The sequence below is a fragment of the Drosophila ficusphila genome, unplaced genomic scaffold, assembly GCF_018152265.1.
Source record: "Drosophila ficusphila isolate 14025-0441.05 unplaced genomic scaffold, ASM1815226v1 contig_607, whole genome shotgun sequence".
Taxonomy (NCBI): Eukaryota; Metazoa; Arthropoda; class Insecta; order Diptera; family Drosophilidae; genus Drosophila; species Drosophila ficusphila.
Window position 1 is genome coordinate 1882120 of NW_025064537.1, and position 14603 is coordinate 1896722.

General features: G+C 40.8%; 2 protein-coding genes across 2 annotated transcripts in view; one reads left to right on the forward strand and one right to left on the reverse strand.

The window, feature by feature from the left end:
- Nucleotides 1–7563, reverse strand: part of LOC108089298 — a 53095-nt gene extending 45532 nt beyond the window's left edge. The window contains 1 exon segment of the mRNA XM_017187512.2: nucleotides 6385–7563. The gene's annotated coding sequence lies outside the window, so the exon portion shown is untranslated.
- On the forward strand, nucleotides 357–2209 carry LOC108089423. Its single transcript, XM_043208622.1, has one exon. It carries the CDS (start codon nucleotides 469–471, stop codon nucleotides 2023–2025), a length of 1557 nt encoding a protein of 518 aa, XP_043064557.1. The 5' UTR covers nucleotides 357–468; the 3' UTR covers nucleotides 2026–2209.
- Nucleotides 7564–14603: the final 7040 nt, after the last annotated feature.

Sequence of the window (14603 nt, forward strand, 5' to 3'; positions counted from 1 at the left end):
AATTACGGCGCCCGGCTCGGTGCCCTAATAAACCCTATCTGGCGGATGTCTGGGGCTCAGTAAGTGGCCCCCCTGCTGCTGCCCGTGGCTCCACTACTTCTGCTGCGTATTTTGCATGTCATTTGCGTCTGAGCACTGCGGCCCAGATACCGAGGAAACCGGGGAAAATGGGAAAAATGGGAAATCGGGGGACGGATGGCCCCAACTTGCACCGTTTGTTTCCTTCGGTGTGCGGCAGATAAATCTCCGATATTTATAGGTCCAAAAACTACCTCAAAAATATACATTTGCATTTGCTTTGGAGCAACCTTAAATCCCAGTTACCCCTGATACTTCGTTCGCCCAGTATCATTACACATTTCGTAAGCCGAGGTGAGAGCTCCCAACTATTTTGTTTCTTATTTTCACAAAGATTTTTGCAAGTTAGTAGCAGTGGTAGGAAGAGGGCAATTATTTTTTATATCCCCAATGAATACCGAGATGAAACGAACGACCCCTGGTCCAGGAGGCCCAAATGCATACAGGAACTTCCTCGCTTGTTTCAAGCAGGAGAACTTCTGGTTGCAGGAAAGCGATGTCGACAAATTGGCCAACATTAAGTGGGCCGATTTCGACAGGAATCAGCGACAGGAGTTCTACGCCAACAGATACAAAGTAAATATGGAGGCCAAGCTGAAGATGGTCACCATAGAGCCTTTCTTCGGAATGGGAACCGGGGAACCTTGTCAATTTATAAATATAGACGATATAATCAGTCCGGTCAACTCGTGTAACCCGAATTCGGTGGAAACCATTCAGACGACAGCCGAAGTTCATGCCTCAGAAGAGCCAGAAAGCCCCTATATTAGTGATTCCAATTTGAATAAGTCGAGGCAGAGTTCGGTGTGCGCAATGGAGAATCTAAATCGGAAGTCTACAACCCGAAACTCAGCAGAATGGGAACCTATAAGTAAACCAATAAGTGAACTGAGTCACCGAAACTCAGCAGAATGGGAACCTATAAGTAAACCAATAAGTGAACTGAGTCACAAGTCAATCAGCGAAGTAGATCAAGCAGATCACCATGGAATTTCAAAGACAGTAATAACTGAAATGTCCATTTCAACCGTGACGATAAGAGGAGAGCCCTTTGCCAACTTCCTTCAGGAATTCTCTGTAGAGAAGGGAACGAAACCCCGAGAGAATGTCAAGGAAGCCTCCGCGAAATGGGATCAAATGAATGCCACGGAGAAGGAAGCCTATACAGCCGAGAATTATGTCCTGAAACTGTGTTCCCAAGTGAGAAACTTTGATCAATTTTTCGATCCACTTGTGCTGAATCAGGAAAACCTGTCGAATGAACCAATGGACTTGGATGAACTTGCACCGTCAGATAATTCTATTAAACACACAGTGAAGCCAAAACCAAGGGCCAAGGGAAAGGCAAAGAACACTCCAGCTAAAAAAGTGCGAAAACTTCCTAAGCGCACAGCTAAAAAGGTTCGTGGAGTGCAAACCCCAATGAATGAACCCGAAAACCATGAGGCTCCTGAACCCATGGCGACTCCACTCCGTCGCGCCAAATACAATTCGGGGTACCTGAATTTCCTTCGGGAGCTAAGGAGAGTCAATTCTGGACCAGTCCTCTCCGTCGAGGCCACCAATTTGTGGCGCAAACTTCCCGCTGGCGAGAAGGATATGTACAAGGATTTGAGCAAGACAGTCGTGCAGAAGAAACCAGCTCGCATCATTACCAGGAAGAGTTCCGTGCAAAAGCCCCAAACCCGAAGAAAACCGCGAGCTGCAAAGGTGCAACTCGTTGATGCAGCTAACTTGACTGATTTTGAGCCAGTGCAGCAAGTGCAACCCACCCCGCTGCAATCCAATATAGATGTTGCAACCTCAACTGATTTTATGCCAGTGCAACAGGTCCAGGAAACCCAGCTGGAAGTCTATCAGGGTCCGAATACGAACATTCCTAATGGGCACTCCTGGCAACAACTATTTTCGAGAGCAGCTCGAAAAGTAAAAAATATATTCTATTAAAAACGTATTTCGCATTTTGGCAAATTTTCCAAATTATAAACGTAAAATGTTTTTAGGTATTCTAAATTCCATTTTTATATCTAGTGATGCTTGGCCAATTTTTCAAATTTGTAATGTAAAATGTTTAAGCCTATGAATAACAAACGTTTTATTGTTAATCCCATAAAGACAAACCAATCCAAAATTGAAATTTCTTATTTTTAGTGTAGGGTAAGATGGGGTAAAACCGCCAAAAATTTATATTTGACGATGTCAAGCTATCATTTATAAAATGATCAATGAACCAACCCATATTTCTGAAAGTTTAATCCCTTGGCTACATAATTCATTTAGAAAGTTTTTATGTAGCTTTTATTTTAAAACAATTGTGACCGTTCAGAAGAAAAGTTTAAAACGGCGGTTTTACCCCACCTAGTGTGGTAAAAACGCCATTCTGGTTTCAGTGTAGTAAAGTACCCAAATTTCCAAAGTGTCCGCTTCAATATTATAGAAAAGTAAAATATTATAGAGTTTAAAAAATTCTTCACTTCTGAGCAATACCTTTTCGCGGCGTTTTTACCCCACGTGCCAATTTTTTGTCGAGGTTACTTAGTTTGTACAATTTTGGAAATATTGGCTAACTTGATATACCTATGTACATCAGTATCAAGGTTCGTACTATAAGCGGACACTTACCTCTTTTTTTCAAGCCGTTCATTTACACTTGATTGAGCAATGTTGATAACAAAAAATTTTTGCTGCCTTCGAGTGAAACAAAAATGGCTCAATAGAAATTGTCACGACAAAGCTGCAGTATTCCGACCGACTGCAAAAACCGCGCATTACACTGTGCGACAAAATTTAACGAAATGTTTGTTTAAGTTACTTTTTTGATTGTTTTCGGTTAAGATGCATAAATTATGCACAAAAATATCTATGCCACCTTCTAAGTGATAGGATTTCTTTTTTTATGATAAATTTTATGAAATTATTATTATGAAAATAATTAACACAAAATATTATTTTTTTTTTACTTCCAATCAACAATTTTTTTTTTTTTTTTTAAGTGAATTTTTTTTCCAGATTTTTTTTGGCTTTTTCAGAGGTATCCTCGCGTAACAAGTTCCATACGAAGTCGCCCAGAGTATAGAGCTGGGAGAAAAAAATTTTAAAGCATTGTTATAAAAGCCTAACGGTATATTTGCTTAATACATTTTAATTAATAGATATTGAACTTGCATAAAACGCTTATAACGGTGAAAAAATATTTTCCCAATAAGTGATTATAAGGCTGTGAAATATGCAAAAACACGCGTTTTTGGGACATTTGAGTGTGCGTAGAAGCTGATTGGCTATTGATATTAACAAATCCAAAAATTTATATTCTTATTTTGACTAGTAGAAGTGAAAAATAAGAAAAAAATCAACTTAAACATTTTTTTGTCGCACAGTGTTATCAATCAGAATCTACATTATCAACGGTTAATTGTTTCGGCGCTTCATTGGTATTTGAAATCCAAATGGCGGTTTTACCCACCGGCGGTTTTAGCCCATCTTACCCTACCTATAAAAAAGTTAAGTTATAAATCCTACGAAGACAAAGCAATCCAATTATAATTATATAATTTCGATTTCCAGTTCCCATTTTAGTATATTTAATAAGTTGCGTCTTGGCAGGACTTTCCTTTTACCACTTGTTAAGACATTTAAATGTTTGATAATAAATCTTATACATTTCATATTAATGTATAAATAACCACACTTATAAAATTGAAAAAGTAAATGAATGGGTTCATCGAAGTGTACTTCAATCTCCATCTTGTAAGGGTTGTATGTTTTAATTGTCTATGCGGAATTATTCATCGGCTTCTGCGAAGTGTACTTGTTATTGCCATTTGTAACATTGTAGCCCTGCCTCCCTGCCACTCCCCCCGATATTATTGCCTCTTCGAGGGCGGACCTGCCACCGAGGTGAGTCAATAGGGCCTTTGTCTGCGCCCGACTTTCCTGCATCGGTTCCTGCCTGCTCCTGTGCTAACAAATTTCTCGCTATTGTTTACTCGGTGCGGAGTGCGTGGTTCCAGCCGCCTGAACTCTCATAGCTGCTTCCGTTTCCGGCTTTGTTTTCGCAGCGCTCCCTTCTGTTCCGTTCGCCCATTTCGCAAAACCTCGGGCAGCTCTCCACATTTGGTGTTTATTTTATTGTACACTTGCTGCCGGCAACTCCGCTGAGCCGTGAACTGTGCGGCGTGTCATCATCTGCTGCTGCGGAGTGAGAATCGGCATCATCGGACCCGGAATCACCACCATTACCATCATCATCATCACCATCGCCGTGTGAGCGGTATATTTCCTCAGTGGCCATAGACACGAGGAGCAGGAGGAGAAGGAGCAGGAGGAGGAGGAGCAGAAGGAGGAGGAGCAGCAGAAGGGGGAAGAGCAAGTTGCTCCTCATATCTGCAACTGTTGTTGTTGTTCAGACGCTGTTATTGTTGTCTTTTGGTTGCTTTTTAGCGTGTGCCCTCGTGTTATTTACTTAACAATTTACTGAATAATTTAAACACCTTTTCCACCCACCAGCCCGAAATGAAAGTTACCCGAGTGGGCATATTGGACAGGGAATTGAGAATGCTAGGGTACATGAATTCAAAAAGTAAAATAGGGTGTCCTGTTTCAAGCTGCAGCGGATTGTCAAGCTAATTTGCAGAAAACATCCAAACAAATTAGCGATAATTCAAATTTAATTAATATAATTCAATTTATATTTAATTTAACGTTAAACTTTACTATATATCTTCTTTTCCAAAATTTTAGCCCCTACAAAAAACGTTAAACATTGAATGGTAATGTGAACTGATGACCCTTTTTTAGAAAATTAATACCTAACAAATGTCAAATAATTGACCTGAACGAAATTTACTCGTTAAATAATGTTCTTCTTTTTCAAAAAAATGTTCCTTTCATTACTGCGTAACAAAGGATATCTAAGCTTCTAGATTTTATGTTTTTTAAATATTTTCCCCAGCCATAGAAAAAGAGTGAAAAGGATATGGTTGGTTCAAATTTAGTAGTCCCTGAGTGCTGGGTACCACTTAGTCCAACCCCTCCTGGTGAAGCCCACTATGTATGTCGCCTGTTATTTTTCAGTTGCTGCTTTGCTTCCTGTTTGCTCCTTGCTGGCCACCACTGCCACGCCCCCCTCCTTCCTTTGGTGGGCGTTGAATTATGAACCTGACTTTCCTTTTGGGGGTTTGAGGCTGTTGTGGAAAAGTAAAAGTTTCACCTGCGAAGGTGTGAGTGTGAGTGTGAGTGTGTGTTGGTGTGCCTGATAGTTGTCCACGGACTCACTCACACACTGAAAATCTACCACACACAGTGAAACTTTCAGTGTTTACTTAGTCGAGTCTTTGACTGACATTTAATGCGGTTAGCATGTGTGTGAGTTTGTGTGTGTGTGTGTGTTCGCCCTACTGTGTTGATAATGTGCATAATAAGCCTTAATTAATGTTAAATAATGAATTTTCTCATTTGCACGCCGTCAGCGTTGAAAAGGCATTGCCTTCGGCATTTCCTTGTTTCCATTTTAATTCGACGCAAACACACGACTTTCTGTGGGCTTCCAAATATTTACAGGTTAACCCCCGTTGCCCCCCGAAAAACTGCCGACTTCGAACAGCTGGGGAGGTCGAAAATGGGGATGGCTATTGGGCAGGTCCTTTGTTGTGGTTCCCTCACCTTTCCCACTCCTCCGAAAATGTACAGAAGCCACAACACAAACATTTTAAAAATCAGCAAGTTTTACTTTTGGGCACTTTGTGTGTTGGCCAATTAAATGACCTTATCAAAGGGGCTTAATCAGGGGAATGGTTTCGGGTCAGCTAAACATTTGACAGCCGTAATTTACACGGGCCTAATTGAATGTTTAACAAAATATAAATAATAACTACAAGTCCCAGTGGAACTCGTATCAAAACCAGTTCACAGTGAATCTGTAGGACAGTAAACTTGAGCAGTTTCCATTCTATAACTTTGAGCTCCTGTCCAAAGTTGTAAGAACTCATGCCGGATTCTTCGCCCGAAAGTTGTTTGCCAGTTCCCAAAAGAAGGCAATCCTCACAATGCCAGAACTTTGGGGCTCCAACTCTTTTAAATCGAGCACTTTTGTTTATTTACAAGCATTTAACCTAATTATACAAGCAACTTTCCTCATAACGAATATCGAACCCTGTTCGAACCTGAATCCCGAACTCAATGAGGATGGAAAAGGCAGCTTGAGCATATAAAAAGTTCAAACTGTCAGAACTTTGACAGCAATATTGTTGAGTTTTATGTACAACAAGCGGGATAACTAAAACAGTGCAGAAATTAGAAACAACATACCGAAAATGTCCGAAAAACTTTGCCCTCGATTCCTGCAACTTTTCCTCGATTCTTATTATGTAGCTTGCTGCTGTTGTTGTTAGTGTTGTTGTTGCTGTTTTCCTGGCTGCCGTTTAGCTGTTGTTTTTGTCGCACGAGAAAATCAATGCCGGCATATTTTATCCTTTTTTCATACGCAGGCACACAAATACATATAAGAGACACCACTACACTGACACAGGGAGTAGGATATCAAACTGAGATGCCAAAAAAACAGTTGCCCAACTCAGCGTTTTTTTTATACTTATTTACTTATTTTTTTGTGTTATTTTGTTGTAGTTGATTATGATTTTTTCGGCTGGGTTTTTCCTTTATGCCAGCGTGTGTTGTGCGGTTTTTATGGGCCTTGATTTGATTGCATTTTGTTTCTGGGCCTGAGTGGGATATATATATATGTATATATTTTGTTGTATTTTTTGTTTACTGGCACTTTCGCTGACAGCCCTTGAGGCAATTATTTTTTAGAACCGAGAGTGCTTGAAACTTTTCAATATTTGTTTGGTTTTTCAGAGAATATTTATGGGGTTTTTCGATGCAATGGCTAGTAGTGTTCTTCGAGAATGTTGTTTGTTGTTTGCCTTCTTTCCTCCCCTTCTGCTATTTTGTGTCACTTTTCCTTGGTGGGTGGCATGCGCTGAGTGGCATGTCAATCAAAATCAATCAAAATGTTCGCGTTTTCGCGCTCGTTAGCGTTTACACATGTTGTTGTCGCCTGGGTTCCTCGACTTGCGGCAAATGGATTTCAGGTTGTTGTGTTTCTTTTTCAGGATTTCCCGTCTCACGTTACCCGGCGCACTCGGAAAATTCTGACGGCGGCACGTACTGCCATTTGCCGTTCGCCTTTCGCCACTTTCCCTGCACACACACACTGAAATCGCGTTCACCAAGGGGTTAACTCCTTGCTAACTGACCTACTGAGGCCGCCTCCTTGGCTTTTTAGCAACGGTTAGAACTCCCGGCTAAGATCTGTGCATCCTTCCGGCGGACGTGCTCCACACGGGCGGGGCTACGGATCGGATCGAAGCGAAACGAGTCGAATCGAATCGAATCGAATGGAGTCGGAGCGGTACAGAGCGGAACGGAGCGGACTCGAGCGGATGAGGTGCGGCGTGTCTGTCGCTCACGGCGTGCGCTTTTCAACTGCTGCGCCCGCAACGCTCGACGGATTTCCAGGCAGCCAGACGCCGACGCCTTCGCCAGAAGAAAACCAGGCGTTCGTCGCTCCTCGTGCCTCGTTTTTCACTCGTTAAACTGTTATACGCTCTCCGAAGAGAGATAGAGAGAGAGAAAGGGAGAGAACTAGCGAGAGAGAGCGTGCCAGGGAAAGTCACCGAGAGAGCGCACCACTTTCACCGGTTTCTCTGCCGGAAAATGCGGAGGCTGCGGGGCAACGCTTCTTTATTTATATTTTCTATGTGATTTATCTGCCTGTAAACTGCTTAATAAAAGGGATTTATCAATTGCAAATTAGCACACATTTATACGTCAATTAAAGAAGCTAAAGGGTAAATCATGAAGGTAAAGCCTCGTATTAGCTAGCAGTATTATCTAATTCTAATTTGCAAAATAATTTGAATAATTTTTATTGTCGCGGTGCATAGGCGAATCGACCCATAAATTTTAAATGAGACTTGCCATTATGCAGGTGAAATTTTGCTCTGATTTTGTTTGTAAATTTAAATTATTAAGAATACCCCGAAGCGAAAAATTAACAATATACCTACAATATAATTATTTACAAAGTATAATATTCAAACACCGAACGGGACATATTTTATTAAAATTTACAAAAGATTTTAAAAAAAATATGAATTATAATTATTAAAATATTTAAATATAAGTATTTTAATACTCTTGTGAACTAGAACCAAATCTAATTAATAAAAGAACAGAGTTCTCTGAATAACATAATGTATGTTAATCTTTGTAATTAAAATATATATTTTTTTCAACTTATCTTAATAAATGTAATGCTTTAAACAGGATAAACATATATAATTTTAATTTTTTTTAAATTTTGGTATGTTAACTTACCATTCCGGTTTTATAACAAAATTTACCCAAATATGTATAACCAAATTAGAATAAAATAGTTTCACCTTAAGGCAAGATACACCTTTTAAACAAATACATTTAAATACGACACATTCATTTTTAAAATAGTTTTTAAAAGAAACCATTATATGATAGTTTCGTGCTGTTGCAAATACTGTTAAGTACTGCAAGTACTGTCAAATAGAGACTTATTTTATTTTTCCCACTAAGCAATGTTACAAAGGATTGTAGTTCATGTTCCTGCTTTGTTATTGTTATTGTTAGCGGTTTCCTATTTGGTTCTCCGCCTTTTTTGATAAGCACTACCCAACGATTATTTTCTTAAGCTGCAGCTCTCCATTAATATAAGAGCCCCAAATTGAAACTGATCCCATATAATTTCCCAGTATATATCTCTCTCATAATATCTCATAACATCACAACCCGTATAACAGAGCGATTTCTTCAGGGAGTCGGCGCCACTCTGGAAAGGCAAAGCCCGAAAAGCCAACCTCAACTCACAGCTGACCGAATGGGCTGGTAATGGTAACCAGGAGAACTTCACCACGGACTCAGGCGTGAAAACTCCCAAGCTGAAGTCCTCAGCCGGCCGAATGGATATGTGGCCGGAATCGAAATCGGAATCGGAGGCTCAGACCGGGAGTGCATTTCCCCGGCGCCGCCCACTCCAGCCCAGCGAAGCCAAGGTGGCTGTAACACCAGGCGAAACGGGTCCCCCGGGGGTGCCAAAAATCCATTTTGGCCAGGACCAAAGACAAGAAAAGTCAAGTTGAAGAGGAGGAAAAACACGGAGAAAAGGGGGGCGGAAAGGGGGGAGGAAAGGGGCAGTGGGCGAGAGCCAGCAGCGAAAAATATCGATTCGGTTCGATTGTTGTTGCCTGGCCGCCCACAGCGAATTGTATATTGCTTTATAAGCAGCTTCTGTCTTCGGTCCAATCGAGGGGTAAAAAATAAAAAAAAAATAAAAATAAAAAAAGGAGAAAGGGGAGGAGGAGGGAAAATCAGCAGACCCTGCCCTGCGGTTGCTTATTTGGCTGCTTTAGTTTCACTGCCGTCAAGTGAAGTCCTTTTCGCGATTTCACAAAAAAACAAAACAAGAACCAGTGATGGGAATTTTTCGTTTTACGCTGTTTTTCTTGTTTGATGCCTGCGCCGCAGCTCCTCCTTCAATCGCAATGAGTAAATAACCAATGAAGCAGATAGAAATGTTTATTGTTATTCTTCGGGGCTTCCCCCGATTTCCCCTTCTTGCCCCTCAGCTTTTTGGTCATTCAAATCAATTCCGCAGGCAGCTTGTAGCCGAGTTGTATCTGGAGAGTTCCATCTGCATTTTTATTTAAATTTACTTTGGCCCCGGCATAAAGGACAAGATTGTCGTCTTGCCGACCAAACGAGCCATTGCACATTATGAATTTTGGCTTACAATCCCGCGCTTCCTCCTCTCCTTTCCCGAAAGTCTCCTTTTGTCGGGAAGTACAATAATTAAGGCTGCGTTAAGTATACGCACCTTGGGCGCGGCTTGTTCGTCCTGTTCCTCGGGATCCACTCCCGCGTAGTTTGTGTCGCATTAAAACTATTTAAGTTTTTAATGCCCTAACAGCGATGATCTTGTGCCTGGCATATAAATTACTCAGTCGCCCCTTGAAGCCCCGCCATCCCTGCATTAGCGCAGCTTCAAAGGCCTCCTTTCCCGCCACCCTCCTTCCTTACAACCGCCACCCACCCACCGTACTTCCACCCATCACAACGTCCTTGTCGTCGAGCGTGGAAAGCGCGCAGAGCAGCGAAGCTCCAAGATGCTGAGCACTTTGCCAAAGTTTTTACTTGGCTCGTTGGCAATTTTTACTTTGTTGCTTTATAGGGATTTATGTTTAATCGGCCAAAGGTTACTTCAACTCGCCCGCACACACACACACACGCACACTCTTTGGCAGACAGACATGTTAAAAGCTCCTTTGTTTCAGCGTCAGCGAGTGAACAGGACGATTACCGAAAGGATTGGGCAGAACAAAGCGTTACTAGTACTGTCAACACCAAAGGTGCTGTAATTTAAAGGCCTTGATGATGGACATTTGTATACTTTAAACGATTTATATTAAATTTAAAACTTAAGCTCGTGTCTGGAATGTGTATGAGTTCAACTACAAACAGAACCTCTTTAAGTACATACCAAAATTCCCAGTTTCCATATGGTAATATTTCACTTTATATATTTATTCTATTCTGTACTTTATTTATTTTACTTTAGGTGACAAGGACTGTCTGATAAAGAAACCCATATTTATTATATTGTAATTTCATAATCGCTTATTATTTCCAAAAATAATTTTTCTTCTATTTTTTTATTGAGCGAAACCATTCGATATTTAAAAACTTTGCTTACCGTTCTGAAAACATCTTTGTTGAATCTAAAAAGTTAATCAGATGCTCCACACTTTAAAGCTGGCAGCTTCTTAACAATATTATCTCATCAAATACTCGGCAAAGAGAGTCAAATAAATAATCCGAGGGCGAACAGAATTGCATTTTCCCTTCTGCTGCTGGCCGTTCATTAACCCTCTTTTAGCCGTTTATTTACTTGAATAAACTGTTTCAATTGTCCCTTGCTCAGGTTCGGTCAATAAACGAACTTTCCCCGGACCTTAATTGAAGAAGTGGCTGCAGCTGCATGCAAACCAATTTCAGCTACGACTTGCACTCCGACAAAATAAGTCATTTAATTTGAGAAATTGCTTTTCCTTTTAAACGGCACAACAATCTAGAAACAGTTTATTTCGTATATCATTATAATCCTAGGAATAAAACTATAGTGCATATGTATATTGTATTACATCTGTTAAAAGGTTTTTAAAATATGTGTTAAATACAAATATATACACCAAAGCCTTCTGGGCATAATATAACAAACGAACCAAGCATAAATAAATATAACATTCCTTTTGCCAAAACAATACAATTTATTGAAGCAGAAAATTAAAATTATAATTAATACATACTGCAAATTTGGCAACACCAATATGGTTTTGGAATTTGCAATAAATATGTTAAAAAGAATGCAGTGAATAAAATACTTTCTCTGTTTATATTATTACTCTCATATTTACTTACCTAACAAATAATTTCTATTAAATGTATTTCGGCAATTTAAAATTTTTTAGAGTATGTAGGGAGGGATCACGTTAATTAGGGCCGCCCTGAGCAAGGATGTGCGGTGGAACTTTGGGCCAAAGGTACGCAGCGGTATCCGCGGTTTAAGCCCGGCTAAAGACCACCATTGATTGGCAGTGCGAGACGTAGTTCTTTGATTTGTGTCTAGACCGAGGAGCGCGTGCCCCAGCGGCAGCTGGAAATAGAAGAGCAGCCCGAGGAGGAGGGAAATGCCAGTTGGCTTCGGAAAATTCATAGCTAGCGCGGGAAAGTTTATTAGATGCTCTTTGCTGTCCCTGCCGTCTTCGATGTCCTTGCTGTCTGTCTTTGTCTCACTCGCTTTTGTTGCCTTTGAAGCGCCGCCAGAATTTTAATTTCCGCCCGGAGCGTGTCGCACGTGGCCGCACTGCCAAGGAAGTTGACAAAGCTTTGAGTTGCGGCCAAGTACCGAGTACCGAGTACTGAGAACTGAGTACTGAGTACCGCCGGCCCTTGTGGGCGTTGTGGGCCATCAAGTCGGCCGCCTGTCAGTAATTATGGCATCGCTCTAATTAAAAGTCAAAATAGTTGACCTTGAGGCCGCGGAAGAAGAGGTGTGTGTGTGTGTGAAAGCTTCTAAAATGAAATAAAAGAGCACGAAATTGAAAAACTAAAAATTGATGGGCTGATAAGGGGGAACATTCATGGGAAATAGTTGGCGATTGTTTTCGACGCATTCGAGCGTTCAATGCACTCCAAATATTTGTTCAAATATTTGCCAACACGCTCCAGCTTCTCTGCCGTTTCTGTTTCTGTTTCACTTCTGTTCGCCTTGTTAATGCTATTGTTGTACAACTTTTGTGCAAAATATTTTACGCCCCACAATTTCCTGGAAATCTACATTTTTCCCCTGGACTTTTTTTCTCTTTGGCCAGTGCTCGAACTCACACACACACACATCAAACTGCGAGCTGAGTACTGAGACAGACACACATTTATGAGAATGGCTATTGGCATCGAGCCATGGCCCAAAGCCGTGATGCAGTTGGCTCGTTTTGTGCCTTTTCCCAGTCGGTGTATTCGGCTTTTGTTTCGATACCCCGGCACCAATGGGCAAATTTCTATTACCGAAACTTTGTATGTACTCTACAGGGATATAAAACTGCCATCAATCGGTAGCCGTATCAATTTCCCAGTCGAAGGGTTAGCACCTTTGTTGGGAAAGTGTTAAGGATCCCCCGAGGGTCGCAACATAGGTTTTCGCCAGTTTTATATGCAGTCCAAAATAAGTAATCTTTACAATCTGTTAAAAAGACAACAAATCAGATGTTTGCATGAAAAATATATGAGGAATGCTGAGCTTATTTGTATGTAAAAGTTACTAAAATATTGATTTGTTGTTTTATTTAATATTTCATTAGGAAAACTCCTAAAATATATTCGTTTTTAATCGTAGGACATAGTATATAAAATGCAATCTCAAATATAACATTTGAGTCCTTTGAATTTAATGAAAACTAATGGAATAAAAAATAAATAAAATACATTTTATTACTAACTTTGAATATTCGGTACTCTAGAGTAAAAGCATATACAATTTTTTAGTTATTTATATTTTTATAAGTAAATCACCTTTTGGTTAGAGCATTCCGCATTCGGTGTCTTCAGATAGTCGAAGATTTGCTCAAATTAATACTTAAAATGCGCTGCGTTGTCAGGCTGGGATTTGTCTGGCTGCTCTGCCTGCCAAATGGGAAAAATGTTCGCTCCGCCGGTTCTATTTTGGCACGGATTGCATAACAAATGCACGGGCCTGGAATGGTAATGGAAATGTCAATGCGGCCCAGGCGCTTCCCCTTTGGCCAAGTTGCGTTTGCGCGGCGAAAGGTGCTGCTATAACTCGATTTAAGGTGGAAATTCGAGCAACTAAAGCGGCTTTAGCAGTTAGTTGCAAAGGCAGTTGCAATCTGCCTACTTCATAAAGTGAATCTTTTTAAGAGGAATGGGGCAGAGTCAAGACCTAAGTTAGTGCAGCAAGTAAAAGCGGAAGCTGAAGAGCGCAATTAGCAGTCCTTCAGCCGAAAAGAGTAAATACGGAGCTAAATAGATCCGGTAAACGCATATAGCTAATTGCAGCCCATTGAGACTCCGCCATGAGCTGGTTAAAAACTTGCAGCACCTGAAGTGGCCAAACAATCTCAACGAATGCCGCACTCTGGCTTAGGCACACACACTTCAGCCGAGATATAATTTGAAGATGTTCGCAAGTGCCCCGCAACTGCCAAAAAGACACGAAGGTTAATTGCGTTGCACTTTTGCCAGGGGGCACGTGGGGCATTTGGGGCACGGCATTGTGTCTTGTATCCGAATCCGCACTCGAGTCGACTCGAATGAGTGTGGTGCGGTAAAATAAATTACATTTGTGCTGGCTGCCAGGAAAATTGAAAAATTCTGCATGGCTGGCAAGCGTTTGGCCTGCAGCCTCCAGCAGTCACAGTTTCCAGTTTTCAGTTTTGTGTTTTCAGTTTTCAGTTTACAGTCACACAAAAACTGTCGCCCTCTTTCCTTTCAGACACCTTAATGCACATGTGAACCAGGGATTTCACAACCCCATACACTTATAGTATGCACTCCCCTTTTTTCAAGATGAGGGCTCCTGGGAAATGTGAAATTTTCGGTTGGCCTGGGAAACAATTTGTGCGTAATTCGAAATGTATTTGCATTGTCTGTCTGTCTCAGTGTTTACGACTCAGATCCCTTTGACACAAAATATAATATTCGAAATACTCGCTCGGCACACAAAACAATTAAAACAAAACTTTCGCATTCGTAAAAGCATAAACAGAATTCAAATTACATTTCGTTGTGTTATTCCGAACTGCAGTTTAGAGCTCTTGTGTATGCCGAACTAATGTGTGTTTATTAAGTTGAACTGGGAATGCATAAAAAGATTCAGCATGCTCTGTCCATTTGGCATTTCGTATTTGGCATTTATGCAA